The sequence below is a fragment of the Scomber japonicus genome, chromosome 10 (genome assembly GCF_027409825.1).
Source record: "Scomber japonicus isolate fScoJap1 chromosome 10, fScoJap1.pri, whole genome shotgun sequence".
NCBI lineage: Eukaryota > Metazoa > Chordata > Actinopteri > Scombriformes > Scombridae > Scomber > Scomber japonicus.
Genome location: NC_070587.1, coordinates 21380653 through 21408079, shown reverse-complemented (window position 1 = coordinate 21408079; position 27427 = coordinate 21380653). Strand labels below are relative to the sequence as shown.

Sequence of the window (27427 nt, the reverse complement as noted above, 5' to 3'; positions counted from 1 at the left end):
GAAGCCTGAATTTCTGAATGATCCTTTATACTGCTCAATAAGATGACCATGAGACAACATGTTGAAGTGAAAAATAGTTTGAATAGAAGGAAGAAAAAATATAGAAAGGAGTCGTGATTGTGTTGATGTTACAACAGGTAGACATCACATGACTGAACCAAAGCCTATCAGCAGTCGTTACGGCCATGTGTTTGACCTTTCTGTCATCACCAACCAATGGCTCAAATTACAATATGTCAAGTCATACTTTATCCTGTTAGCAGCGAGGGCAACTGCTTGCTTGGGGTTTTTCATCAACCTTTCAGCCCTATTTTGTCAATCTGGCCATTCTCCTTGAGAAGAAGAGAGGAATACAAAAAAAAAGGGAGAAAACAACATCGATCTATAGAACACAAAGACCTCTATTCATGCTGCCTTTTGTAGAGGACATCTTCAAGGTTCCATGGAGCGAGGCCTTTGCTGCACGAATATTGACCACTTTCATGAGCAGCGCACTAACACACTAACGCACAATGAAGGTAAAAAAGCTTAAGAGAGCTAAATCCTGACCTGACAGGTTTCTGTGATGCTGTTCTGTTTTCCTCTGGGGAGGGCGCACTTTTACATATGCGGTGTAGTGGCCCCCACGCATGGAGCCACTGTGCTCCACAATCCCATACAGGCTGTAGAGGACCCGCTCACCAGCTGAGTTCTGATTCTAAAAAAAATTAGAGAGATAGGAAAAGCAAGGACATTCATTACAAACTCAACTACTGAGGAAGTACAGAAGACATGTTAAGTAAGTAATATGAAATAAACTGATTATTTTCCCAGTTTGGTGTGGTACCTTGCAGGTCATCGAGCAGAACGGAGCCAGATCCAGGATCAACGGGAAGTCCACATGGCGGTTCACCTTTCGTAGATTCATCCCTGCCTACAAATACAAAAACACGGCAGTGCGTGAACATTTAGGCTTGTAGAAAATGATTTATGGAGGACAATCAATAGTCTGCATGTGGCTGCTCACCTGGTGGAAGCGTTTGAGATGCAATGTGATGACCGGAGGCAGCGAGGAAATTAACATTTGCTTCCTGGCACTGGTGTAAATCTTCTCCACCTTCTTATCTGTGTCAACAACACAGAAACACACACAAAAACACAGATTGTTTGATTTAAAGTAACATATAAAGTAAGATTTATTAAACTAGTAATGACTAGTAACAACTAGCACTGAGTCTAATGTGTGTCAAAGATTGAAGCGGTAGTTTTGTATTGAGTCATATTACTTAGTATCTGGAAGTGTTTTGTGAGACAGACAGTAAAGAAGTGAGCAATGCTTTATGAATGGACTGTTCCTATAGGTTGAAGTTCCTATGGATGTTGTGTATAATGGTAATTGTTGGAGTCTGATGTAACTGCAATGAATTCAAGGTGCTTAAAGCTCTATGAAGGACAAAACAAAGAAAGAGATATTAAAAAGATGGATTTGAAATGCTGTATCACAGCAGAGGTTTCCCATAGACAACATGAAGTAATCATCAAATATATAATAATCTGGTAATTATTTATTATCATTTTGACTTTATTGACTGCTTGTTCTTCCTCAAAAGTTCTTTCCAGATGTTTGGTCTTACCAGCTGAGCTGCTCTTGCGCAGCTGCTTCTGTCTGCGTTCAGTGCAGCTCTCACACAGCAGCTTGTTGTTGCCCATCAGCAATTCCACAGAGGTAAACTGGTGTAGGCAGGACTGGATGGAGCACTCCTTGGAGCTGGGGGTGTAACTGTGGGACAGAGCCTGGAACGCCCCCTGGTGGTGTGGATGGTGGAGATTATCTCGCGACTGTGTTTCTCCCGACTCCTCTGGAGTACAGTGTGTGGAAGGTGAACAGTCCCCAGAGGCGAAGCCCAGGTTGACTTTAGATACCGCAGTAACCAGCTGCTCTACAGCACCACCCTGCCTAGCGGAGGTGGATGACGAGGGTGAGGAGGTGGAGATGGGTGTAGGGGATGGAGTGAGAGTGGACGACGCTTGGGCGTGGGCGTGGCTGGAGGAGGAGGTGTGTGGGGCCCACTCGCTCTCTGAAGCCTCGCTGTCGGCGTCGTTGCTGCTGTCTTGAGGACCTGAGTCTCTTTCGCTGCCGTCTGAAAGGCTGCCGGCAGCAGCCATCTTGCAGACTGAGACACCACGGGCTGAACCGCCCGCTACGCCCTCGTCCTCTGGCCGCTCCGCACCACAGCCTGCCCCCTTCTCCTCCACGGAGCTCGAAGACCTCCTAGCCTGCTGTTTCTGGAGGAGAAATGGAGATGTCAGCCCCCTTCAGACATAATATTTAAGGTACTGCTAATTTGACATGATGGTGTCATGTTTGAGAAGGGTAATTAATAACAGTTTCTGTAGGTTCAGTAAAGGTGGTCAAATTGACAGGAAAAACATGTAAGAGGCATTTAAACATTCTTTGGTACCAGTTTTTTTCACAGACTAGAAAGTGATGCTTTAAATGCTGTGGCTTGATCACAGAGCTCATTTTGAATCAGCAGGAGAAACTTTTCCAAGTTAAATGAACTAGGCCATTTCTGTAGAACTAAAGCTAGAAAGTGAAATGAGAATTTAGGATGATAACATAGTGGTAACAGTAAACAATCTCTTGGCTTGTACATACTGTACATATTAACATTTCTGAGATGCCTTGTTTGATGTGTTAGATGCCAAATACTATGCAAGTGTATTCTATCCATTAAAATCCATGAATAATTGAAGAGTCAACATGGAAATGATCAGGAATTTGATATGAAAGGGTAAGTAAAGATAAGTGCAGTATTTACTGATGTTTACACATCTGAAGCTGCATTTTTTCTGGTATCATATAATTCCTTTGTATTTTAATTGATTGAAGAGCTACAATGAGAATTTAGCTTTGAAGAATCTAAAGAGCCGTGCTTTGTCTCGAATATCACAATAGACAAAAAAGAAACTGACATGAAAGAAATATAAAAGGAATGTCTGTATTTAGCCACAGCATCGCACATCTAAAAAATATGAGTATCTGTTTTGAAGATGATGGAGAAACAAAATAGAACCAGCATCACACAGAAAAAAGAAAAGAACAAAGAACAGAGGATAATGAACTTTATGAGATGCATTACAAACAAGATGAGAATCCCTTTTCACATAACGGTGCATACTCTACCATACACACCTGTCCACTGAGCTTCCTGGTGTTTCTGTTGACGGAGTGTGCTGCAGACAGAACCTGATCGCTGTGACTCATGTGGGCGTCCTGCTCCCGGCTGCCCTTCCCCAGCCTGCCGGGGTTGGACGGTTTCGATATCTGAACGCAACAAATAATCATCATGAGTGGAGCCTTGAAAGATTTTGGTTAAAAAAACCCCATCTTACTATTTCTAAAATATGTATTCACTGTATGTAAGTGTTAATCATCATCTACAATTATAAGCAGCTCACCCTCTCCTCTATGATGGGTAAAGAGATGTCTATAAACGCTTCCTTCACTGTGGAGATCTGAAAAAGAGATCAGCATGTAGGTCAGTGCCAGCAGAATCGACATCTCAGCCAGTTGCTTACTTCTCCTGCAGGTTTCAAACAGGTCTGGGAGGAAAATCTTGCTTTTCCTCTGCAGCTCCACACCAGGTGCTCTCTACATTCAATGATATTCTTTGGTTAGCACAATAGCGTTTGCTTTGCTAACAACCCTGAGCTCCCACATATTAGTAGAAGTAAATGCCTGCTGCTGTAACAGCTGGTGTTGATCTGGTCCTTGAAGTGCTTGATTTGTTTTTTTCTAAACATCTGTTCTTTATGGAGTTTATTTATAATTGAGGATTTTCCTATGATTTTAGAAATGTGCCCTGCATGGTAAACAGCTGGTTGTTATTCACTTCAAATGTGACGCCAGTGTTGCTGGAAGCTGTGTGGCAATGTATTTTACTTCTGGCAGCAATCATGTAAAGCAGCAGCAAAATTAAAAATAAATATTAAAGTAAAAAGGCGGGTTGAGAACAGAGTAAATGAGGTACACATGTATTCATAAGCAAACTGTGTCTGAATATTAGGTTATAAGGTTGGCAGGAGAAAGTGTCGACCTTGTTGTCCATTGAGAACGCTGCACTGTGCTGTAGTATGAGGACAAGCTTGATTGGTTCACACTGACCAATTGGATTTTCTTCTATAGTTCACCCACACTTACATGCTCACACTCTTCACACATAATGGTGTTGGTCAGCTCGCCTACAAAGATGGAGTCAACAAAGTTCATCTTCACACCTTCCTTCCCGTACGCTGGTGGGAAAGAAAAACACAGCTTTCAATTAATTACACGTGTCAGTAATGTTTAATTAAATATTATTATGAATATGTTTACATGATTCATAATAACTATATACCTCCTGTCAACAAATAGCAATAGTAGTCACTAATATCTAAAAAAAATGGTATATGGGCTAAAGGCTATATTAATGTTTTCCTTCATAATATCTCTTTAACTCTACAACCCTTCCCTCAATCAAAATTGCTCTGTGGCTGATGAGTAATTGTATTTCCATTAACTGCCACAAGATGGGACTATTGATCTTAGCTGTCTGTCTAGCGCAGCGTGTGTATGGACCTTTGACTTGGCGTTTGGTCTCTTCATCTGCTGTCTTCTCTGTGGGATTGTTGAAAGCCTTCAGGATGCCTGCTTTCACCCTCTGGAAACATAAACACAAAATAATAAAACAACGCAGACTGGAAGTCATTTTCCTAGATGCAAAATAAAGACATGCATTCAACTCTGTGGGATTTTTTTGTGCGTGTGTGCATGTGTGTTTTTCTTGAATTTTCTTGATGACATCCATTAGTGAAATATCACAATCTAGGCTAGAGCTCAGTTTGACAGTTACATCTATTATACGCATGTGTATATGCAAGCAGTGTAAAATAATCATTGTGCTTGTCTAAAACTGTTAACATGTAAAACTCTTCATTAACTGTGCATTTTATGTGTGTGTGTACGTGTGTGTGTGCAACTTTTTCACGGGGGGCCCCTCTGATTGAGGATGACATGGTCAGTGAGTGTGTTGGTGAGAGAGCTGTGAAGAGGCACAGCCACAGTAAAGCACCAATCAATAGATAATTGGCCATGGTCTATGTCTGCGGTCGAGACCAGTCACCCCCCCCCTCCCCATTGTCCCGGGACCCACGCACTGGACTGGCTATTTAGGTCAAAAAAGCCCTGTTAATCCCAGCCTCAGCTAGCCCCACAACCCCACTCAGTCAAACCAGGCTGAGCCTCTCCTACTAATTAATTACCAGTAACCCCCCCCATCACTCCCCTCTCCCCAAATAACAGCGTGCACTGTCCCACACAGGATGGGGCAGTGGGAGGAGGCAGGGTGGGGGGTTGTGGGTAGGGGGAGTGGAGAGGGTTGCTGGTACACGGGTGTAGGGGTGGAAGCAAAAATGAAGACGGGGCAAAGAAGGACAGTCCATGCCCTCAGAGAGTAATACCTACCGTCTCAGCTAATTGGTGATAATTGACTGCGGCCACAATTAGCATATTTAGATCTCTGATACTAATGGCCAATCAACACAAACACTTAGGGCCTCTAAAAGGTTGGTGACACCCACTGCACACACAAAAACAGTCTCCCTCTGATGCATACATACTTGTACAGGACAGTGTGTGTATATTAACTGTAATGTATTTGTGTGTTACTTCAAATTCAATTCATGATCATTGCGTTTACACAAGCTCTCTGGTTATGACTTAATTGCTGTTGATTTAAGAAAAAATGTTTCTGTGATGTTTCCGAACAAGCTCTATTAATTATACTTAAATATACAGAACATCATTTTTTTTTAGAAAAGTTAGTAACTGTTATAGTATATGTCTAAAATGCCACTGTATCTCTCAATGTGCCTGGCTGAATAAATGAGTTTCTGAGTGAATGAATAGAGGAGGCCGTACCCCTCCCTCTCCTCCTCCTTGATTGGATTGGGAGATGGCTGATGAATGTGTGTGTTTGTGTGTGTGTGTGTGTGTGTTTGTGTGTGTGTGTGTGTGTGTGTGTGTAGGAGGGGGGCAGTGGGTGACCCTCAAGCACAATGGGACGGCCCTGGAGCCCATTCAGCAGCTGTGGGTTTCCCAAGATCACACAATGATGCCGGTCGTGCCACTTGCAAGTCCCCTAAGTGGCACAACTGTCAGTGTTCACAAGTTTGAATGGAAGCAGGGGAGCCCAGACCGCGGCCCCTCCTGGGCCCGGGGCTGACCACTAAACACACCCGCTAACTTCTCCTCCAAGGTTCACGTAGCCACTGGTGGGGCCACGGGGGCTGGCTTGGCCCTGCAAAGGGCTGCTGTGGGGTCTCCTAATTGCCTTGTGAAGGGGGTGGGGGCTGGAGTGCTCTGTACTTGCCAAAAACACGGCACCATAAGGTTAAAACACAAAAACTGTCTGGCCAAGCAAAACGAAGACATTTGGCTACAGCCACCCACACAGCTGAATGTCCCACATGCAGGGTGCACTGGGTAAGATCTTTACTGTAACACTTAATGTAATGCAACTGTAAAGGCCTGGAGAGCAGATTAATGACCTTCAAACCTAATATTACATACAACATTTAGCATTCCAGATTTGTGTGTCCCACTGACCATACTTCTCTTTTCACAGTCCCTTTTGTCTATTTATTTGTTTTAGCAACAGTGTGTTCTCTAGCAGTAAAAACATCAATACATAAATCAAATATTTAATAAAATTAGCAAGAAGACTGACATCCAGTTATAAAATTCTGGATTTCCTCAGCTGTTTGGTCAACTGATCAGTCAACTGGTCTGAATGCATTTGTAAAGGAAATGCATTCAAATATATGAGTACAGGGAATACTCATATACTCTGTCACAAAAAGTGAAACTTCAGCAACCTTCAACAGAACAAAAAGCCCCCCAAAAATGGATTCAGGACTTGGAAAAAGCATGTGGGTTGAGTACTTCCTTAAAACCATTAAAGCTAGGCTCCTGAGACCCAGCCCACTGACTTGTGCCCTCTGTACTGGACATTTTGTTTATATGCATCTCCTTTTACTCTTTAGAGTTATGTTATCAATCCCTGCTGTGCTGTAAAAAGTACATCCTGGGCTCATGTGGTAAGTTGGGATACTGGGAACTAAATAGATAGGAATTCACAAAATATAGAAACTGAAACACTTTTGTATAGAAAAGTATAACATTGTATAATGTATAACATTTCTCATGTGAAGTCCAGACATTGCCTTTTCACACATGTAGCACACATCAAGAAATGTGCCAATAGGAAATACTGTATTTGGTTTAGGGGAGGGGTGTCTCGGTAGAGTGTGCAGGAGGCAGGACATGATGAAAAAAGATGGGCATGGATGTATAATAAGAATTAGACATGTCACCGCCACTAAGCCTTGCTTACAATTTTTGCCCAGTGGCCACTTGTGGTATTGCAGCAAAAAATTCCCCTGTCACCCCAAAAAGCATTTTTCCTCATTGACTACCATTATAAATGAGAAGATAACTTGATCTGCAGTCAAAGTAAATTATGACTCTATTATGATTTTTTGATCCATATTTTATTTTAAACTTTCCTCAACCAAGAAAAGAAAATCTGTGACGTAAAGATGTAAAGTCTATAGGCTGAGTGGGAACTTGTGGGTGGGGCCAGCAGGTGAAACACTATTGCACTCAATCAGGTATTAAATGGGCTTTGTCAGGGTCAAGTCGGTTTAATGTCCGGTCCAACTATTTCTGACATTTGTGTTCTCACAAATAACTCCTCTGGGTAATGTCTGGATAAGTTCAGGTTTGCAGTGCATGTGTTAAAGAGCTTCATATGTGTGTAAGCTCACCTTAGTTTCCTCTACTCGTATGGAGTCCAGTAAGTAGTGCAAAAGCTCCTGGCTGTCCTGTTGTTGGTAGCCCTTGAAACGCGGTGCCCTAGAAAAAAATACATAAGTACAAATGAAATTCCAGAGTTGGCAGTTCGATCGTCCCGTCCCCAGAAATGTTTTGCTTACATTTAGAGTTGTAGAGTTGTAGTAGAGTTAAAGTTATAGACATGTACAAACAGTGATAAAATGCAACTAATTCTAAGGTCGGATGAAGAAAAAGAGTAAATGTTTTGTACACAAAAACCAACGCTATACACAGACACTATTGTGTCAAGAGAAAGAAAGCCACTACATACAAGCCACACAAGTGCAATCCACACAGAAAGATGAAAAAGAAAATAACAACTATCCCTTTTCCAGGGCCTTTTCACTATTGTATCTGTAAAAGCAACGCATGCAATATAGGTGCAATATACAACATACAGCCCTACTAAAAGTCAGCAACAACTATTTGCTGTGTAAACAGTGCAGTAATGGCGTCCTGAGCAGTGAATGAAGTCACCGTCCCTCTGTGCGTGTCCTGATATCCAAGCTTTTGTTCTTTGTTTTGATTTGATTGTTTTTTTTTGCATTTGCATCCCTTGTCCATTTTCAACATGGCGGCCAGGTCACAAACTTTCTCATATGACAACAGTAGACTAAAATGTGTTTCGAAAAAGGTTTTGAGATGCTGGTGCTCATCTAGTGGGGCTGAGTGTCGTGTAAGAAACCTTTAACAAATGACTAAACAGTATGTTGAAGATATTTCAGTAAAGACTTAATGTACGGTATCAATCAACTGATCCGTCATTCTCCATGGTAGACCACAGTTGACTGTTGTAAACATCATCCTTGCTTAAAACCTTATCAGGTTGACTGTCTGTTTCCTGTTAAACTGTAAATGAATGTATGAAAATCGCTTTAAGAACTCCTTGTTTAACGCACCTTTAGCTACCTACCTATTATCTTGTCTTTAGTGTCCTCAGATACACACTGATGGGTAAAAATCCAGATATATTTGGTGACTAGTCAGGAACAACAAATCAGTTCAAGAACATTATATGACAGCCTGCTACACTTAAAACAATGCCTTTCCCTTTTTAATAACTATATTTTAAAATGATTCCATGGATATTCAATAACAGTTTGTGGTGCAAGGAACTCTAACATGAAAGACAACCCAATCAAACAAAGATTCAATTTAAACAAAGAATGAACACCATCTCTGTTCCAGTAAAAGAATCCAGGGGTCTCATTACGAGGCCAAACGCTTCATACAGAACAAAGATAAGAATTATTTGTCAGTCAGGTCATTTATTTCCTTGACTTTTCACTGATCGTGTTTTTGGCAAAGCAGGCTAGGCCTCCATCCTGGACATTAATGTCAGACAGCTTAGAGGGAAGGCTCTCCTTGGGTCCGTCCCCTGGCCGTCCACAGTGAAGCAGATGTGAGGACAGATGCCAAGCGCAGATGGGCAGCCAAGGCTAGAGCCACTGCAACCTGTTGGGCCGAGTCCGCCACATAACCACAGGACAGGTTGGTCCGACAGGCATAGCACACTCTGAGAGACCATGTTTCTGATCTCAGAAACCATCAGTCAAATGTTGAGGATGTTTGGAGGATAGGGGGGCTTGGGCGGTGGGTAAACTCATTTAATGGTACTGTGGAGGTCCTTTACTGGTACTTCATGGTCTACACTAGAGGTCTTCAGGCCCTTCATGTCTTCAAGTCACTTTAAAAGAGACATCTCCTATACACTGCAATAATAATCACAGCTATTTAAGATTTCTTTGTTTTCTGGCCAATTTACAGCGAGGTTTGTTCTGCTAGATTGATTTATAATCAATTTAAACTCAGATTTTGAAAATAAAACCCTCACAATAAAAGTTGTATATAAATTGTCAAAAGCATTTAGATAAGTGAATTCAGCAGTATTCTTTCTATATAGAGACTGTGTTCTGTAGCCAAGCATCAATGCCATTCATAACCCTATGTATGTGATTAATCTGCTCATACCGAGTCATCTCTTTAAGAGGCTTACACGCGACCCAAGATCGGACGCCCATGGCCGGGGGAGAGATGGCCAACCACCTGCCCTCAACACAGGTCATAACCAGGAGGTCTGGAGGAGCCCAAAATCACCCCCACACCCTAACAAACTAACACAAGCTCTGTCTCCGATGCCCTTTTCATGCAGACACATGGGGAAGAGTGGGAGGAGGGGGGTGAAGATGGTGGAAAGCACATATGTCATTTATTCTCCAAACCTAAAAATAAACATGTGAAGGAATGTTTCCCTCTTATTCCCCGCTAACATGTCTGTCATTTTCCCAGAGAGCAACAGAGAAAGAAAGAAATATAAAGCAAAAAAGGAGAAGAAGAGGGTGAAAATGAGTGAGACAGAAAAAGAGGGAGAGAGAGAGTGAGGCAGACAAAAAAAAATATATGAAAAGGTTGGTTGGGATCAGTGGGAATGAGGAGGTCTGGAAGCTCATCCCAGTGGAGAGAAGCAGAAGGGCCCTGTAGCACTGCTCTCAATCTGGCCAATGCAAACAGCTGCGGTGCTAACACAATTAACAGCCGGATGAGTTAGTACCAGAAACAAGGCCACACAAGCTCACCCCCACAAACACACACATATGAGCAACACAATGCACCCGTACACAGTTCATATAAGAAATTCATGCAGAGTTTACACACACACACGCAGGCATTAAAAAAAAAAAAAAACGAAAAGTGACTCAATGATTTACAATATGGTCATAAAAAAATGAGCAAAATATAAACATAGAGGCTGTTACAAAACAGAAGCTGTGCTTATACTGGACTGAATGCCTGAGCATCAAACACATCAGACTTTTGCTTAGTGTCATTCTACATTTGTTCTATTTATTTGGCTGATTGCATTATTCATCTATATTAACATTAACAACTCCTACCTCTTGCCTAGAATACCAACCTTAAAGTGTTACAGAGTTATAAGAGTTATGACGGATTACAATCTCATGCAGAAATTCAAAGCCAACGGATGACAATGTCCTTATAATCGAATTCACTCAAAAGACAAACCGCTGTTGCTAAGTTACAGATGTAAAAAGGATAAACAGGTGATGCTGTACTGTTAGAGATGTAAGAGGGTGCTGTAAAATGATCTACTGGTATATCTCAATGCTTATCAGCTCATCACAATGTGAGGTGTAGTACACACATTTTTTTATTAAAATGTCAAGTAAGATGTCAGCACTGTACTGACTTCTGGATCCTCAGAAAGATCTTTTTGAGTCGTCTTTTATTTGTTGCATTTAGCCTTCCTATGTAACTAAGCCAAACACAATCTGCACACTATCTGACTATATGACCATGTCTTAACATATCATACTTACAATACTGCAGACCACTGACATATAGTCATATGGTGCGAACATTACAATTATTTTATGTTAATTTATTCAAATGTATTTAGAAGAGTCATGTAATGAGCCTTCTGCTGGCATGTGGACATTTGTGAAGTAAGAATATGCATGTGTCTCCCTCAAATTAATACATTATATGGTACGTTCATTTTAACGATTGAGAGACACTAAGAGCATGAATTTCAACCCTGAAGATTGTTTATGACTTAAGCAAGTTATCTATTAGGCAACACAAGCAGTACCACTGGCATTGGCAATGAACCACACAATACCAGCCTTAGGAGATGATTCATGTTCAGCTTTGCACAGGTTTTATTTTCCTATTTTGAACATAATCAACCGCATCAACAAGCTTATTTTCATGTTTTCACATTGAATGGACTCTAATCAGAAGACTGTAAAGTTTGAAGCCCTGAACTGTGGCTCTCAGCTCAGCATCGGTGCACAAGGCAATATCTGTATGATTGTTGGGTTTTTTTTGTTGGTTTTTTCTACCAACAGTGAATCTCTGCTCCTTTTCTTAAAACTGACAGAGGTCTTCCTTCTGTGCTGACAAAAATGCCAGCCCTGCCTCTTTGTGTTTGTACTTGGTGCGTGTTTACGTGGGTGTCCGTGTGTCCTGGATTGCAGAGAACTAGATGGAATCCATTGTTGTCCTCTGCTATTTCTATCAGCACACAGATGGAGAAGAGAGCGAGTGTACTTTTCATCTTTTTTTTGCAATAAAAGAAAAGTGTCCTGTGGCTGTCATGAAAATTGAATCAGTCCTTGAAAGAAGCAGGTGTAGATGAATGCCTCTGTATGGCCTTTTTTATCAAGCTTACAGTTCTATGCAAAAGTCTGGGCACCCCATGACAAAAAACATATTTTGGTGATTTTTTTTAATTGAAAAGATGTAAACACAGTCTAGGACATGGGAATGAATGCAGTATTTACTGCAGACATTAATGCTTCAGTTGTTAGGCCTGATATATGTCAACAATTTTCATTAGGAAATGTCATGCTGGTGCCAATTTCAAAGATTCAACTACTCTGACAATACTTTCCTTTTGCGAAAACTGGATTCCTCTAAGCAGCTGTGCAAGAAAATGAAAGTTATTGATGCCAGCAATGCAGGCGAAGCTACAAGAAGATAGCAAAGTATCGCCAGCTTACAGTTTCCACAAAGCCAAATGAAATAGGTAGCACTTTAGGGCAATTGTCGAGGTCACGATGGAAAATCTGAGAAACCATATAACTATAAAACTCTCAGAGAGAATTGTCTGTATGCTGGTGAGAAAGGAAAATCAAAACTCCCATTTAAGTGCAAAAACCTGAAGGAAGACTTAGCAGACCTTACCCACATTCTGATCCAACATCAGAAGGAAGCAACAGAACATCTACAGACATTTCATGAAAAGAACACCTTTTCAGCTGATAAGCAGAGAGGTAGATCTATCATGTTTTGGGGTTGTGTTGCAGCCAGTAGCACAGGAAACATTACATGGGTGGAAGGAAGGATGGACTCCACTAAATACTTGCAAATTCTGGAAAAGGGACAACTATTAAGTATTGACTATGTATGTATGTTAGTACTTTTGCACATGCCAACATTTTTATGTATTTATTTATTTATTTTATATTTACGACATAAAAAGTAGTAGTGCATACATTTTCACAGAACACAGTGTTTTTCCATATCCTGTAAGACTGTGGTTACATTTTTTAAATTACACTTATTACACTGATTGAGGGTCTCAATAAATATTACTTGTATTGCTTTGGATTAACAAAAGTGCTATACATAATAAACACTGTAAGTTAAAAATGAGTTGAGTCTTTAATACAATGTTATCTTCCCATATTACAACCACTGAATAGTTGTATAAAAACAACATGGTCTGGGTACAAGCTGGGACCCTCTCTGGCACCAGATAGAGAGTGTGGTGCTGACAATCCAACCACATAGCTTGGCACTGGTCCTAGTCCAGGCCAGAACCCTTCCACTGGCAGGAGGAGGAAAAGGCAGGCAGTGGGGTACTCAGCTGGTTGAGGTCAAATGACACACGCACACACACACACACGCACACACGCACACACGCACACACGCACACACGCACACACGCACACACGCACACACACACACACACACACACACACGCACGGAATCCATAAGCCTCCAGTGGTGAAAAAAGAAAGAGAAGCCAATAAGCCTCAAACTTACTGTCAACACAGGGACAACACTGAGAAGGACAGTGAAAGCGAAATGGAAAAGCACTCTCAGTCCCTACAGGTCAAGGGAAGACCTGCCCTCTTGTGAGTAACAAGAGCTTGCAGTGACAAGTTAGGATGACAGGCTACATTCACACAGTACAGCCATCATAAAGGTCACTACAATGGAGAAAATGCCCTGGTAAACAGGAGCAGTTCTTGACCCTGGCCCTTCAGCTCGAGGCTTTAGATCCCGGCTGAATGCGGACGAGCACCTGTGTGGAGGAGTCTGACAGAGGAGCATGTGCGAGCTCCGCCAACTGCAATTACGTATTCTTTGTGAATACATGATTGCCACAACAGCATATACTGTAAATGAGAAAGGCCTTGAAGTGTAATACAATATACAGTTCTTCAGTGTGCATTAAAGAATGAATAAAAAAGTGCGCCCTCGTGAAAAGCCTCCTGAACCCATAGTGATCATCTTTGGATAAATCCTGACTTCTTCCACTTTATTAAAACAAGAAAGATAATAAACATTTCACCACTATTCAAGAGGTTTGTCTATTCATCTCAGACAATATTCTCCAACACATCTACTATTTAACTTATTAACTTATTTCAACATTTCATATTCCCTTTGTAGATGTAGATAATAAATGCATACTGGCCTGAGTGAAAGTACATTTGTGGTAGAAGTGTAGCATATGGGTGATGGGTGCTGATGCTTAAAGTCATATTCTCTATTCAAATGCACATCAGTGGAATAGATTAGCCCTGCTTAACATGAGATCTGTGTGAGTGCATGAAGGTGTGTGTGCAATGCCTGCTGTCTGAATGCACAATTGACTACGTGTGTGTTTTGCAGGCTGAGGTGGTACCAGGTGAGGTGGCAGTCTCCACACACACACACACACACACACACACACACACACACACACACACACACACACACACACACACACACACACATACACACACACACACACACACACACACACACACACACACACACACACACACACAGGCCTGTCTGATGAAAGCTAGGTACCAGAATAACTGTCAAAGCCACACCAGAGACGTACCCAGTCATCCGACGTCAAATGCCCTGGTCACCCACCTGCACTGCTAAACAGTGCAAGACCGCCCCCCTCTCTCTCCCACCTCCCACTTGCGTACACACACAAAGCAGACCCAACCAGCAGTGTACCATGCTCAAACAAGAACCCAGCCAACCAAACATTCACACTATTCATAAAAGAGAACAAAACAATGTGACAAACGCAGGGCTGCGATTGGGACTCTACTCCGGATCAAACATGACACAGGTGGCGCAGCAGTGTGGCAAGTAGCAGAAGACCTACAAATAGGTGGCTGCACTGAGGCAAGCTTTGGTAAGGTACAGTGGCTTTAATGTGTTTTGTATATGCTGAGCTCAGGGTGTGTGAAAGAGATTCAGCTGGGACCAGGTGTTAACTGGGTCTGGCTGGTTAAAGCGGTCATCATCACAGTGAGGGGATGAAAGCAGGTAAAAGCTGCGGCTCTTGTGTTGTAAAACCGCTGCTGTATGGATGGAGAATTGCCATGCCGACACTTGTGGTGCTGTTTTGATGACTTCACTGACCTTGGGATACATTATTTGTACACAGGGACTGGACTTCTTGTATCAACATTACAGCTAGGACCTGCAGGGAGAGGATCACACGACTGTTCTGCAAATGAGTTTTTCAATTAAACAGACACATTATAGCAGGAATTATAGTTCTTTTCATTGACATTGAACTGTGTTGGCTCTAATATCTGTTTTTTCAGTTATTAAACTTTTGTTGGGTGAGGAATTTGATGGAAATTTCTGTTAATATAACTATGATACATAAATTGTAAAATAATACTAAAGGTATCCTAAAATGTAGTTTTTTAAAATCTGATAAATTTGATATCTTGTTTGCATGACTTTCTTATAATTAAAGAATAAAAGAATTATGGCCAGCTGCCTAGTAAAACGTGACGGTGTGTGTTTCTCTTTACTGTAGTTTAAAACAAGCTTACAGATGCTTTTGACTGTCTCTTTCGGTCATGTGATCTTCTCTTTGGAGGTCGTAGTTGTCTGTCCAGAGTCTCCCATGTCCACGGGTCATTATAATGATAATCATAATAAGGGGTTAAATGAAAATGGCTCCAAATAACTTTGACTTTAGGCTTATGAGGGGTTGTAACAGCACTTGCAGTACTTGATATTCCCAACTGAAAACACTAAAAGTGGGTGCTGAACCCAGTCAACCTCCATATGATTAACCATGCACAATATGAATATTAGTAAACCATGAATAACCATGCATAACATTTGTGCTTCAGTTTTAGTCTCACTACAGCAGAAATGTAGCCACAGCTTTCTAACTGTCTTCTGTAGCTTCTGTAGTGTTATGGCCATCTAAGCTTTATATTGTGATACCCATACATCTCCAACTCATTAGCCCTCAGAAACAGACGGATTGAGGTTGAAAGGGAAGTAGTATGAGACAGGCATAAAGAATGACGCCTTACTTCTGGCAGAGCTGATTAAAGAGGATCTTGGGATTGACCGGGCCTTTTCCTGGTTCTTTCATGCTCTGGAGGAAGAGAAACATGGCCGCAGTCAGGGGCTCTGGACTGGGCAGCGTTACTGTCATTGGACTCTGGAACAGGAAGAGACAACATGAATTCATTTAAAACATTTGGATGTTATGGCAGGATCCATCTCAAGTGTGTAAGGGTATACAAGTGTGCCAACAACCAGTTTTATGTTACTGAGTTTATTTACTTCATTTACTTATTCATATATGAGTAAGCTTTTTAAAATGAAGGTCAGACATTATAAAAAATGTGTTATTTCATTTTTCTGGCACGTCCATCATGAAGTTTTAATTGTAACTCATAAAATGTGTAGCTTTAAAATGAGAATAAAAGTTGCCATTAATACCAAAGAAATCACTTAACATGACTACCTTCCAGTTAATTTATTCACTTTTGTTTTTCAAATCATAGTCTGTCAGCTGTCACTGATCTCACGGATGCAACAGATATGGCAGAGAAAGGACCAGACAGATACTGAGAATTAGAACAATGAATTCAAAAGCAAAGTCATTTGCATTTGTCCAATCTGTCGGTTGCTTATGAGGAATCAGAGCTTTTCGAGGAGTAGGAATGAGGGACAGCAAACTGTACCAGATGGGTCTCGACAGTGGGGCAGATCTTCAGCTTGTATCCTTTCTCCTTCAATTCCTGGATGAGGTCGATGAGCATGTGTGTCTGTGACAGGTTCTGTGGGAACACAATAAAATGACTTAACCGGTGTTGCAGTTAACAATAGAGCAATGACCGTTCAAAAAGATGCCTGTTCAGAACGGGCCGATAGCTTGACCACTGGTATTACTGCTTCAAAGCATAGAAATATTAACACTGTTGATGTGAGGTGTAAATCTATACTAACAACTTAAAAGAAAATAACATTATATTATACACAGATGTTAAATACTGTAATAGTTCATCTTTTCTTTTTTCAAAGTATCATGAGGGCTGCATATAAAAATTAAATATATAAAAATATATTAAAAATGTGTATCCTAAAATAAAGTGGATTGATCATATTGGTGTCTAAAAACTTGAGGGGATATTGGAAGGTGACATGAAAACACTGCAGACCACTGATTGGTCAGTCATTTATCTCAGTCAGGGGCTTTCTATTTCAGATAAACCTCCTCGCTCTGTCACTTTCAAGAACAATGTTAATACTTATACTAACTATATAAATAGGGTTGCGACATGTTGACACATATTGGGCAGCTAGATATGCTGTCTCCTTCTCAGTATTTTTGATTCTGAGAAATCATGAAGCTCATTGAAATATGAAATTACAGACTTGAACTTTTTAAAGTAAATGTTTCTTATTTCATTGAATGTTTTATATTTTAGGAGGAAGTAGTAGTTTAGTAGTCTCTGAAAGCATTCACACATGAGGGAAAAAGCCTGTTGTCCTGTTGTTCTTTGTATTTACTGCTGCACTTGTTGGATGTAATTAATCAATGAAAAGGAGACATGAAGAGGAGGAAAATGAAACAGAAACTAAGAGCATCTGATGGTTGTTTATTTGTGCTTTAGAACATAACTGCCATGAATCAATCAGACAATAATGTATTGTATTTTTGTTATTCACTGGCTTTCTTTCTTTCAGAGAAAGCTTTCCACCACGGTTCCTCCTCACCAGCCCTTTCTCTCTGTTGTTCGCTCGTTCTCTCATCTCACTTGACCTTCCTCTCTCTCCTTCTTTTGTCTTAAAAGAAAAAAGTGTCAGGAAGCTGACAACAAAGCTTAACTTTTATGTTATCAGATAAAGAGAGTACAGTCTCTTGGTGATCATGACATAAAAACGCAGAGCCCAGAAGCTCCGTCCCCCTGCTTACAGGCCATAGTGGCTCATTGATCATGTCATGTGTCCAAATTGGACATATTTGACACTGCATTTCCTTTCGTCCTGAGTAATGCACTCACCAAGTTTAAAGTCGGTCGGATGATTGGTTATCAAGATATAGGAAAGACATACATACATGTAGATTGACTTTTTGTATACAGGTACAGATGTGGAAAAATAAGATCAATCAGATAAGCTGTTGAATACCTAACATATAAGTCAGCGGAGAATCAAATTGGTGACATGCTGACATTTTAACAAGTCTCAAATTAAAAAGATTATAGAAAAAATCCCATTTGTGAACAAGAAAAACATCGACCACAAAAAAGATAAGAGACTTGCGTGTGGACGAGTTTGAAACCACACTCAGCTTGTGGCACTTCAGTGTGGCCAATAAAAATAGCCACGTGAAATGTTATCTACGTTTTAGATTCGGGGAAACTTGTGGTGAGTTCATTATTCTGAAAGATGCTTTCAAATCTATCTATGGTTTGAGTTTGAAACGTAGAGAAGATCCTTGGTGAAGCAGTCATTGTCCTTTCATGTTAGAGAAGCATCTTTTTCCTTCCCTTTCAAGAGATATTTGTTTTGTCACATCCTGGCAGTGAAGACAGTTGCTATGGAAAACACACAATGGAGCTGGCATTGTGAACGCAGACACAGCTCATCCTCTGACAATTATGTATTTTCACCAGAAAGATTGCAACATCGAGGAGACAATACAAACAGACATGGAGAGGGAGGGAAAAGCATGCAAAGCGTGCTCACTCGAATTTCAATCAACGAGGAAGGCCCTAAGGGTGATTAACAAAATGGCAGAAAAAAACAGGTTCATTGTTTAAGAGGCATGTCAGTTTGCAGTGACCATGACACGACCAGAGAAAGACCGGGGAGCTTCTAGCTGTGTTGTACAATAATAATAAATGATAACACCTTTAATTTGTACCACACTTTTCATTCATGGTGAAACCCAAAGTGCTGCAGTATTAATGACACAGAACACACTACATAAAGAAAACAGAAGCTTTTCTGAATACAAAGGTTTTCAGGCCTTTTGTTTTATAAGGGTCTGGGGTCTGTGCTGCCCCTCAGATGGTTAGGAAGGCTGTTCCACGAATGTGGTGCAGCAGAGCAAAAGGCTTGATCCACCCACTAGAGTACTGGAGACCCTGTGATCAGTTCCTGTAGGTGGGGAGGCACATGTGTCCTTTATAGGATTTGAATGTATTTGTATGTATGATTCATATGGTAAACATTCTCTGCACCAACTGAGTACCACTTGTGTGGGCAGGTGAACATGTTTACCACAGCGCTGCATTTACTGCTGCATTGAATAATACTTCACAATGACCTCAAGGCCTTGCACCTTTACACTCAGAGTCATTGTCAGAGTGTAATCTGGTTCACTATAGGCCACTACTCCAAGGAAGCAACACTTGAGGAGTGCATATATTGTCATGTTGATGCTTTTAAAATAGTAGCTTACTGTAGCTGTAGATACCTCGTTGTTATTCCCACTATTTATTCTAAAAAATGTGTAAAAAAAAATATTACATAATATTGTATTATCCCCAATAAATGAATCAATATGTTGGCCTTTTTTTCTAGTCATTTTCTAAACTCTTGGTTTCAAACATCACACACACACACCCACGCACGCACAGAGGATGCGAGCGGACTCCGTGGTACCAACCTGCATAACAGCGTTGAAGAAGCAGGTGTTGCCGAGGTTATTGATGCCTTTGACAGGAACCAGGGTGCTATTGATGGCTGGACTCTTGCCTCTGTGGGAGTCACTATAATCTGATGGCTCCTCTCGCAGCTTGATGATCTTGGGTGACGCTGCTGGAACACAAAAACAAAACAAAAAACAGATTGGTGATGTAGAGTAGTAGAATATCAAAAATGCATATTGAAAAAAAAAATACAACAATTCTTTACTTTGAGGTTATTTTTGGTGAAGCCCAGCTTAGAGCTGCAGCTGAGATGGTTGGTTGGTTTGGCAACACGGTTTGGTCTGAGATTGAGAGGAGACTTTGGCCTTTTGGCTGCTAAAAAAAAAAGTGACTTCCCTCCCTTTCATTACGATTGTGTGTCAGGATACTGAAGAAAACAGGGCTCAGGCTTGATGATAGACTGGGGCTGGGAGCAGGGTGCTTGGATGGCAGCTGGAAGGAAAGCTGGGTCATTTGGGAAAGCAGATGACAGCTGTAGAAGTTTCCGCTGGTTAGTGAGAGGGGGAAGGGGGGGGGTGGGGTGGGTGGAGGAGAGATGGCTCTCCACAGCCAGCTGTTACTCCTAATCACCGATGAAAACTAACCTTAAACAGTAACTCAGATACAGATGGTCACAGTATGACAGTGACATGTAGATAGTCTGCTGGGGACAGAATAGGGAAGGTGCTGATGGCGTGCCAGCAGCTAACGCCATGATGGCTTAATACCAATAACATGTTACTAGCTATTAATACTGCAAATACTGAGGAATCTGATATGAAATTTAGGGTCAAAGAAGGTCAAACCTTCATGTATACAGTTTAACATCTGTCCACAGAAACCCTGTATACCACTGGCTCCTCCATCTAATAGATAATGGTTACTTTCCCTAAATGACAAACACTTAGCTCTGAGCTAAAAGGAGCAAAGAATCACCTGACGAGAAGCAGAGGTTCTTGTCGGTTTGATCTCTTACAAATCTGATGATTCTGACTCCTGGAATTGTTACAATATTCATTTAATCCTCCATACCATAATAGCCTGCGACCCCACAGACTATATATACACACAAAAGAAATATGCACAAAGATAAATTCCATAAAAGTGAACATAACATCTCTGCGTCATCCATCAAATACAGACACTTCTCATTGCTTTCTATGTAAAATTGGTAGTTGCAATAGGGAAAAAAGAAACTGTGTGAGGTCTATATAACACTGTGTTCAGACAGAATATGAAAGAATCTGAGGTGGTGCTAATGGATTTAAAGCAAAGAAGGGAAGAGATGAATTGTTCCGGCAGTGGAAGACGTGTTGCTCTGCAAGGTGCTACCTGAGGCAAAGAGGTGTTCACTCAAGGTGATACTGGAGAAAAAAAAAAAAAAATGGGCCAATCAGCTTTAAGTTGGATTTCAAATGCTCTACAGTGGATGAAAGATTCAGTATAGTGTAGAAATGCATGGTTCCTCTAATATGACACAACATGCTGTCATGGGAATTTCACCTGCTAAATGTTCATGTTAACTGATCAAACGTTGATCGTATCCCAATGTATAAGTTACCAGCTGCAAGTTCTGCAGAGCTATCTAGCATACATGATGTAGATTGGTATGCAAACAAGATATGCATGAGATATAAACAACTAACATTTACCGGAGGTCATCTGACTACTGGCATTATTCTGTTTGGTGAGTGGCAAAAAAAACAAAACAAAGTGTGTTTTATCACATGAGGCATTAATGAGAACACAAGTGAGAAGTCCCAAGGCTGAACAGAGACAACAGGAGATGGCCTTCTCACCCTTCCTTCCGCATAAATTACTCATTTTACACTATTTGTGCTGACTTTCATGCTCCATGAAGCTGGAAGATCCTGAAGCTCCTAACACACACACACACACACACACACACACACAGGCACACACACACACACAGGCACACACACACACACACACAGGCACACACACACACACACACACACCTATATACACAGTTTTTCTAAAGGTTTCTGCACCACTAGATACCAAAAAATAGACATATGGATGATGACGAGTGATTCCTGATTTCAAGAACTGCGTCATAATTGCTTTTATTTATGAGTAATGCAGAAGTGAAATTGGTGCGATCAAGGTTGTGCAGGTATTTTCCATATTTCAGGCTGGGTTCCTAAACCGCAAACTATATTCTGCGAGATATAACATCCATGTTCACATCGCATAAGACATTCCTCCCAGCAGCCGTGTGTAAAATCTTCTGTGTTGGAGCATTCAAGCAGCCACTTCATTACAGCTGTGTTCTGCTATGAAATAAAATACTTAAATGCTTCTTTAATATAGAAAATTCTAAGATAAACAGTAATTTTCATCTTAATTATAATATTATTGTTGTGCAATTTAAATAAGTGATAATACGCTCTCATTGTCCCTATGTATTCAATGAGTTATGAATAGTAAATAGCAATACAAGCTCCTTTGTTGTAAGTTAATAGGAAATTTTAGTGGAAAATGACAAATTCCTGCAGAGAATGATGGCAGTATATTAAGGCCAGCAGACTGTGGAGAAATCATATGAATGCTGGTAAACACAAAGAGAGTTTAGTCCATGAGCACTTCACCTATATAAACCAATCAAGAGAGCAGGCTGGCAGCGGGGTCACTGGCATGAACTCGCTTTTGCCCGAACTCAAGAAATTCAATCGAACTGTAAACCACTATCACAATGTGTAACCTCACTCTTAATAAAAGGTCAATCTCTCTGTTAAACTGATTTACTCTAAAGCACACACACATGCACACAATACATACTCTCTTTCACGTCTGTCGCATTCATATATTTTCTAGCCTTGCACAAATAGTGTAGCTTTATATTTACATCTCTTTGGCTAACAAGTGCTCCACGCTGATGAGAAACACAGTGAGCCTCGTCTCTTCAGGCTTCTCCTGTAGTTTTGGGATTAAGGAGGTTCAGCTTGTCGGGATGACAGGCTGTTGTGGCGCTCCACCCAGTGGTGCTAACTGCATCTGGCCCCCCATGCTGGCAACATCTGGGGTTTGCATCTCCTCTATGAAGCCATAAGGGAGCTCCCATATGTCAATACGCACAATGCATGGAAAACAAGTGGAGATGGGGAAAGACTGCAGCCCCGATGAGAGGGGAAAGACTGCAGCCCCGATGAGAGGGGAAAGACTGCAGCCCCGATGAGAGGGGAAAGACTGCAGCCCCGATGAGAGGGGAAAAAACAAACTGTATTTTTTGGGTTTGGTGCGAGACTATGAAGGTGTGAAAATATGTGTCCGCGCAAGTGTGAACGACTTAGCAAAAGAGAAAATAATTAAGAGAGAGACGCAGTGTTTACATGAGTGTGTCTACTTGTGGTGTGTGTGTGTTTGTGTTTATGTGTGTGTGTGTGAGAGAGAGAGCTGAGACACAAAATCAACAGACTTAAAGCAACTTGAGTGTAAGAGCTGCGACTGGCACTTCAGCTAAGAGGGAGCAGAGGAATGAGGAAACTAACTGGGCGGAATGGGGATGCCTATGGACACACTCTGCATCTGGGACCGTCACCCAAGGTAAACAATGTTCAGGGAGCCATCTGGTTGAGACTGGAGAGAGAGGGGTGGGGGGGGGGCAGAAGAGGGCAGTTGGGAGGGGGGGTGCAGTGGGTGGAGGGAAGGGTTGCAACGAGCACAAGCATATGGAAAAGCAGATTTTTCCTCTCCCTGCAGCAGTCGACGAAGGCAAATGTCAGCATGCGCTGTGTCCACGCTTGACTGTGCTGCACTCGGCACCACCACCTGGCCCTCCTTGCTCAGCCACCGAGTATGGGCAGCAGTGACACTGTGGAGCTTTTCCCCAGGGTTGGAGGAAAGCATTGCGGTGCTCGGGCATGTCCACACGCACGTATGTACACTAACACCTCCTAAACTCCCTGCTCTTTTTCACACAAGAGACACACAAAAGAAACATGGGGACTTTTGCACAAAACAGCTCTAGAGTACTCGCAAAAGACAGAAAAAAAAACACACACACACACACACACACACACACAAGGCTAAATGCAATCCTTAAAAAAAAGCAGAACATTCAGTCATGCACGTGTTTTGTTTTGACATTTTGTCAAGACGAAGAATTAACCAAGGCCAACACCAGACTTCCAGTAAGAAAATTCAAGCATGTGAAACAGTGCCGTAACAAAATGTTTTCTTTTCAAACACAATGACATTTTTTTTGTCTTGCAGCCACTTGTAAAATAATTTTTGTGGATGTAATCAATACAAAAACAAGAGCCTGTAAAACAATATATATTTTCCTGCAAAAAGGCTTTTCCTGAGTTGCTTTATTTTTATAGCCTTCTTAACGTGGTTTGCAGTTGTGCTGAGAGACGGTTGAATCGTATGGCCAGTGGGCTTCATGCCTCTGTGTTCACTTGCAGCGCTGCAGTGTGTGTGGAGGGCCAAGGCCAGCTCCCTTCATGCAGAGCAGCCAGTCAAGAGGAAGGCCAGGCAACACCAAATGTCTTATTAATTTGCTAATTTGTTGTGACTGCAGGGCATGAAAAGCCTGTTTCCTTGCCATCTGAGGCCAAGAGAACCCAGTGCCACGTTACTTACAGACACACAAACACACACACATACATATATATGTAATACACACACACACACACACACACACACACACATACCCAGCTTTTCCAACCCACTATCTGGCCTACTTTCGTGTGCGGTGGTGGGAATAAAGACAGAATCATCCTTGATTACCTCCATGAAGGCACCACCAGGGGACAAGCATCTTACTGGCTACTGACTCGGCTAAGCTAAACTGACAGTGAACTATTAACTGTGGCTTCTGAGACTGACGACCAGAGGCGGGAAACCAGGTGAATAAAGGTGAAGCTCTCAAGCGGCGCTATATCTTCCACTTCAGCGTTAGGATATAGTCTCTCAGTCTCAGTGTCAATGTAGATATTGATCCATGGAAAGTTGAGCCAAGGAGTAAACTGGAGACACAGCTGTTTCTTCACGTTGCTTTCTGGTAACGCAGGTGTTAATATTCAGATAAGGTGTGTATCCTCATGGGGTTGAAACAGAACGTATATAAATATCTCATATATAACAGGTACATGCCAGCACACTGGACAATTTAAAAGATCATGTTTGGTTTATAATCTGACCCTCACTTCATTTCAGACAAAAAAATCCATTTGTTCACTTTGATGCTTATAGTAGGTGTACTACTCATATTTAATGAGTTAACATGGTGTTTGCCGTTTTGCAGTTCCAGAGTAAGAAATATAAGTAGCTGCATTTTCAAATGTAAAACTATTCTTTCAGCAACACAGAAAAAACTGCCAGTTGATGCTACTTTTAAGTGATGTCGTGACTCTTTGCCTTGTGCGTCTATGAGACAAATAGTAAACAGACAGAGAGGATAATATGCTTTTTGACTTGACTGTACACTTCATTGTTATCTGCAGTGTTGTGTCACAGTCTATGCAATGTTATATATATATATATATATATATATATATATATAACTGTGTTATAGTGGAAGCTTTTTAAAGAAAAAATTCTGCTAACGCTCCATGCTGTAGTCCACAACATACTTTGATGGTTTCAAGTGCTGCTTATCTGTAACAGTGTGTTCCATCAGTATAGAAGCATTTAGCCTTACGCAGCTTCAAGCTTAGTTGATAGTAGACATAAAACAGTGTTTCATGAAAGAACTTATGAGTATCATCAATTTTTTGTACAAAAAAATCCTCATTTCCTTTATGCATAAATATTAAGGCGTAGATATTTAGACCTTGCACATTGTCAAAGGGCTTGAGGATATCATTTTTTAACACTTACATATTTGACCTGTTTTGACATTTGACAGCTAAAAAAAACACCTCAAATATCTTTTACACAAAATGTACATTGTAAAATGTTATACTTTCATATAGGTGCTAAAAAATGTATCCATTGAGGCTGTTCTGGGTCAGATTTGACCCGTATCTATTGACATGGCTTTTTCTTAAATGAATAGTTAATAGTTATGAGGATTTCTTTTTGTGATGTAGCAGTGAAGACTGATGGCTCTCATGGTTCTACAATAAACCCCATGGTTCCATAAAGTTCTTGTATTTTTCAGTTTCAGTAAAATACATTTGAACAGTTGTTGCTGTTATATTTTCATGTCTTAGATAAAATAGGTATGACATGATATTGTGTGATAGGTGTTTTTTCTTCAAAATGAGTGGTGTAAAACCTAAAAAATACCCTCTCTCTGCTCTCTGAAACATTAATCAAGGTTTAATCACACACTTATTGATCAGTCAGACCGGCTATTGAGGTATTCTGAATAGATCTGTGGTTCAAAGTTTGGTATAGACACTTTTTATGAGGGGAATATATGAGTGAGGGGCGTAGAGTATGAACAGTATGTAAGAGTTAACATCTTGCTTTATTCTTTCATTTCCTTTATGATTTCTATACCTTAGTTTTATATGACATACAAAGCAAACCCAATGTCTAACAGATATAGCCTAAGTTTTTAGACTTTAATAGTTCTACACAACATTTTAAAAATAGCAGCTACAGCATTAAACTATAGGTGCTATTTTGTACCCAGTTCTTTATATTGCAACATTTTAAAAAGAAACAATATGTCCTACACAAGGTATAGAAAAACAATCTTGCACTAATATAATTGATAACAATAAGAATTGACAGATTCCATTGAGAAACAAGCTTTGATGTCTATTCAGAAACAACATTTTAATTTGCTCCACAAAGACTCCCCAGCTGTGTGACAAGCTGGATTCTAGCTCCCTGAGGTCAATTCGCTTTTTACTGGGACTCTGGTACTTGAGCTGAAGGCCTTGATGGTGAGAGAGCACAGTTAATCGACTTTCTTTCTTCCCTGAGCTGTTGTACAAAATTATTATAGATTCTGGGAAAAAAAATCCTTGCTGGGGCTCCTTTGTGCTTGGGGTCTATAGGGAAAACAGTACAACAGCAGCTTCTTCTGAAAACCTGGCCTTCACACTGAAATGCAATTTCACAAGCTCCTCAACAGACAACAACCGCCTATTTTCCTGTGACAATGGCTGCTTGCCTCTATACCTATTTGGCCAACCGGTTAAGGAACAATTGGGCGGCAGGAAAGACGACAGGTAATTTAAAGAGGCAAAAGGGGAAAGCTGTAGGTAACCAATGTCCACCTTAGCAGATTGTTCCCCACTTACGGCAGCTCCATGGGTGGCAGCATGTCCACTCGAGGGCTGCTCCAGAAAACATCCAGACATATAAAACACACACTAATTGCTCAACCACAGTCATCTTTGCTATGAACAAAACACACATGGAATCTAAAGGAATTGTGGAATTAAGAGTAATCTGATGGAGATGGAAACTTTACATCGACTATGTATTTCTTGTTCATGTTTTTGTCCCTCGTTTGTCACTTGAATACTGGCTGAATCACACAAACTACTGCATATATAAGCCCTCAAAGAACATCCATTACTCAATCTGCAGATCCCTCAGGTATGTGATGTACTTGGCAAAAAGCTACTCAGATTCTGTTTTTTGTATTTCCAGAAGGTGCCTGTTCTCTCTGTTGCAAATAATACATTGCACCGTGACAATTCGGCAAAGTTCACTACTGAATTTTAAAAATCAGTTTGAAAAGGCCAGTAAACTTGTAACACAGATCTAATTAAAATAGGGTATCTGCTTGAGTCTCTTCACTGTTCTGTGTGTGTGTGTGTGTGTGTGTGTGTGTGTGTGTGTGTGTCTATCTGTGTGCGTC

At 41.0% G+C, this 27427-nt stretch overlaps 1 protein-coding gene across 4 annotated transcripts in view; it reads right to left on the bottom strand.

The window, feature by feature from the left end:
* The window catches only part of usp45 (ubiquitin specific peptidase 45), a 37005-nt gene that overhangs the window by 2076 nt on the left and 7502 nt on the right, over positions 1–27427 (bottom strand). For 3 of the 4 annotated variants that reach the window (XM_053327077.1, XM_053327076.1, XM_053327078.1), the window contains 12 exons: positions 19614–19765; positions 16678–16773; positions 16018–16148; positions 7849–7936; positions 4601–4682; positions 4184–4275; positions 3442–3498; positions 3176–3307; positions 1614–2265; positions 1007–1104; positions 827–913; positions 550–697 (listed from right to left, as the gene is read on the bottom strand). In XM_053327077.1, the coding sequence (XP_053183052.1) occupies positions 550–697; positions 827–913; positions 1007–1104; positions 1614–2265; positions 3176–3307; positions 3442–3498; positions 4184–4275; positions 4601–4682; positions 7849–7936; positions 16018–16148; positions 16678–16773; positions 19614–19765 (1815 nt within the window). The remainder of the gene's footprint in view (positions 1–549; positions 698–826; positions 914–1006; positions 1105–1613; positions 2266–3175; positions 3308–3441; positions 3499–4183; positions 4276–4600; positions 4683–7848; positions 7937–16017; positions 16149–16677; positions 16774–19613; positions 19766–27427) is intronic. The other variant, XM_053327079.1, reaches the window with a different exon arrangement.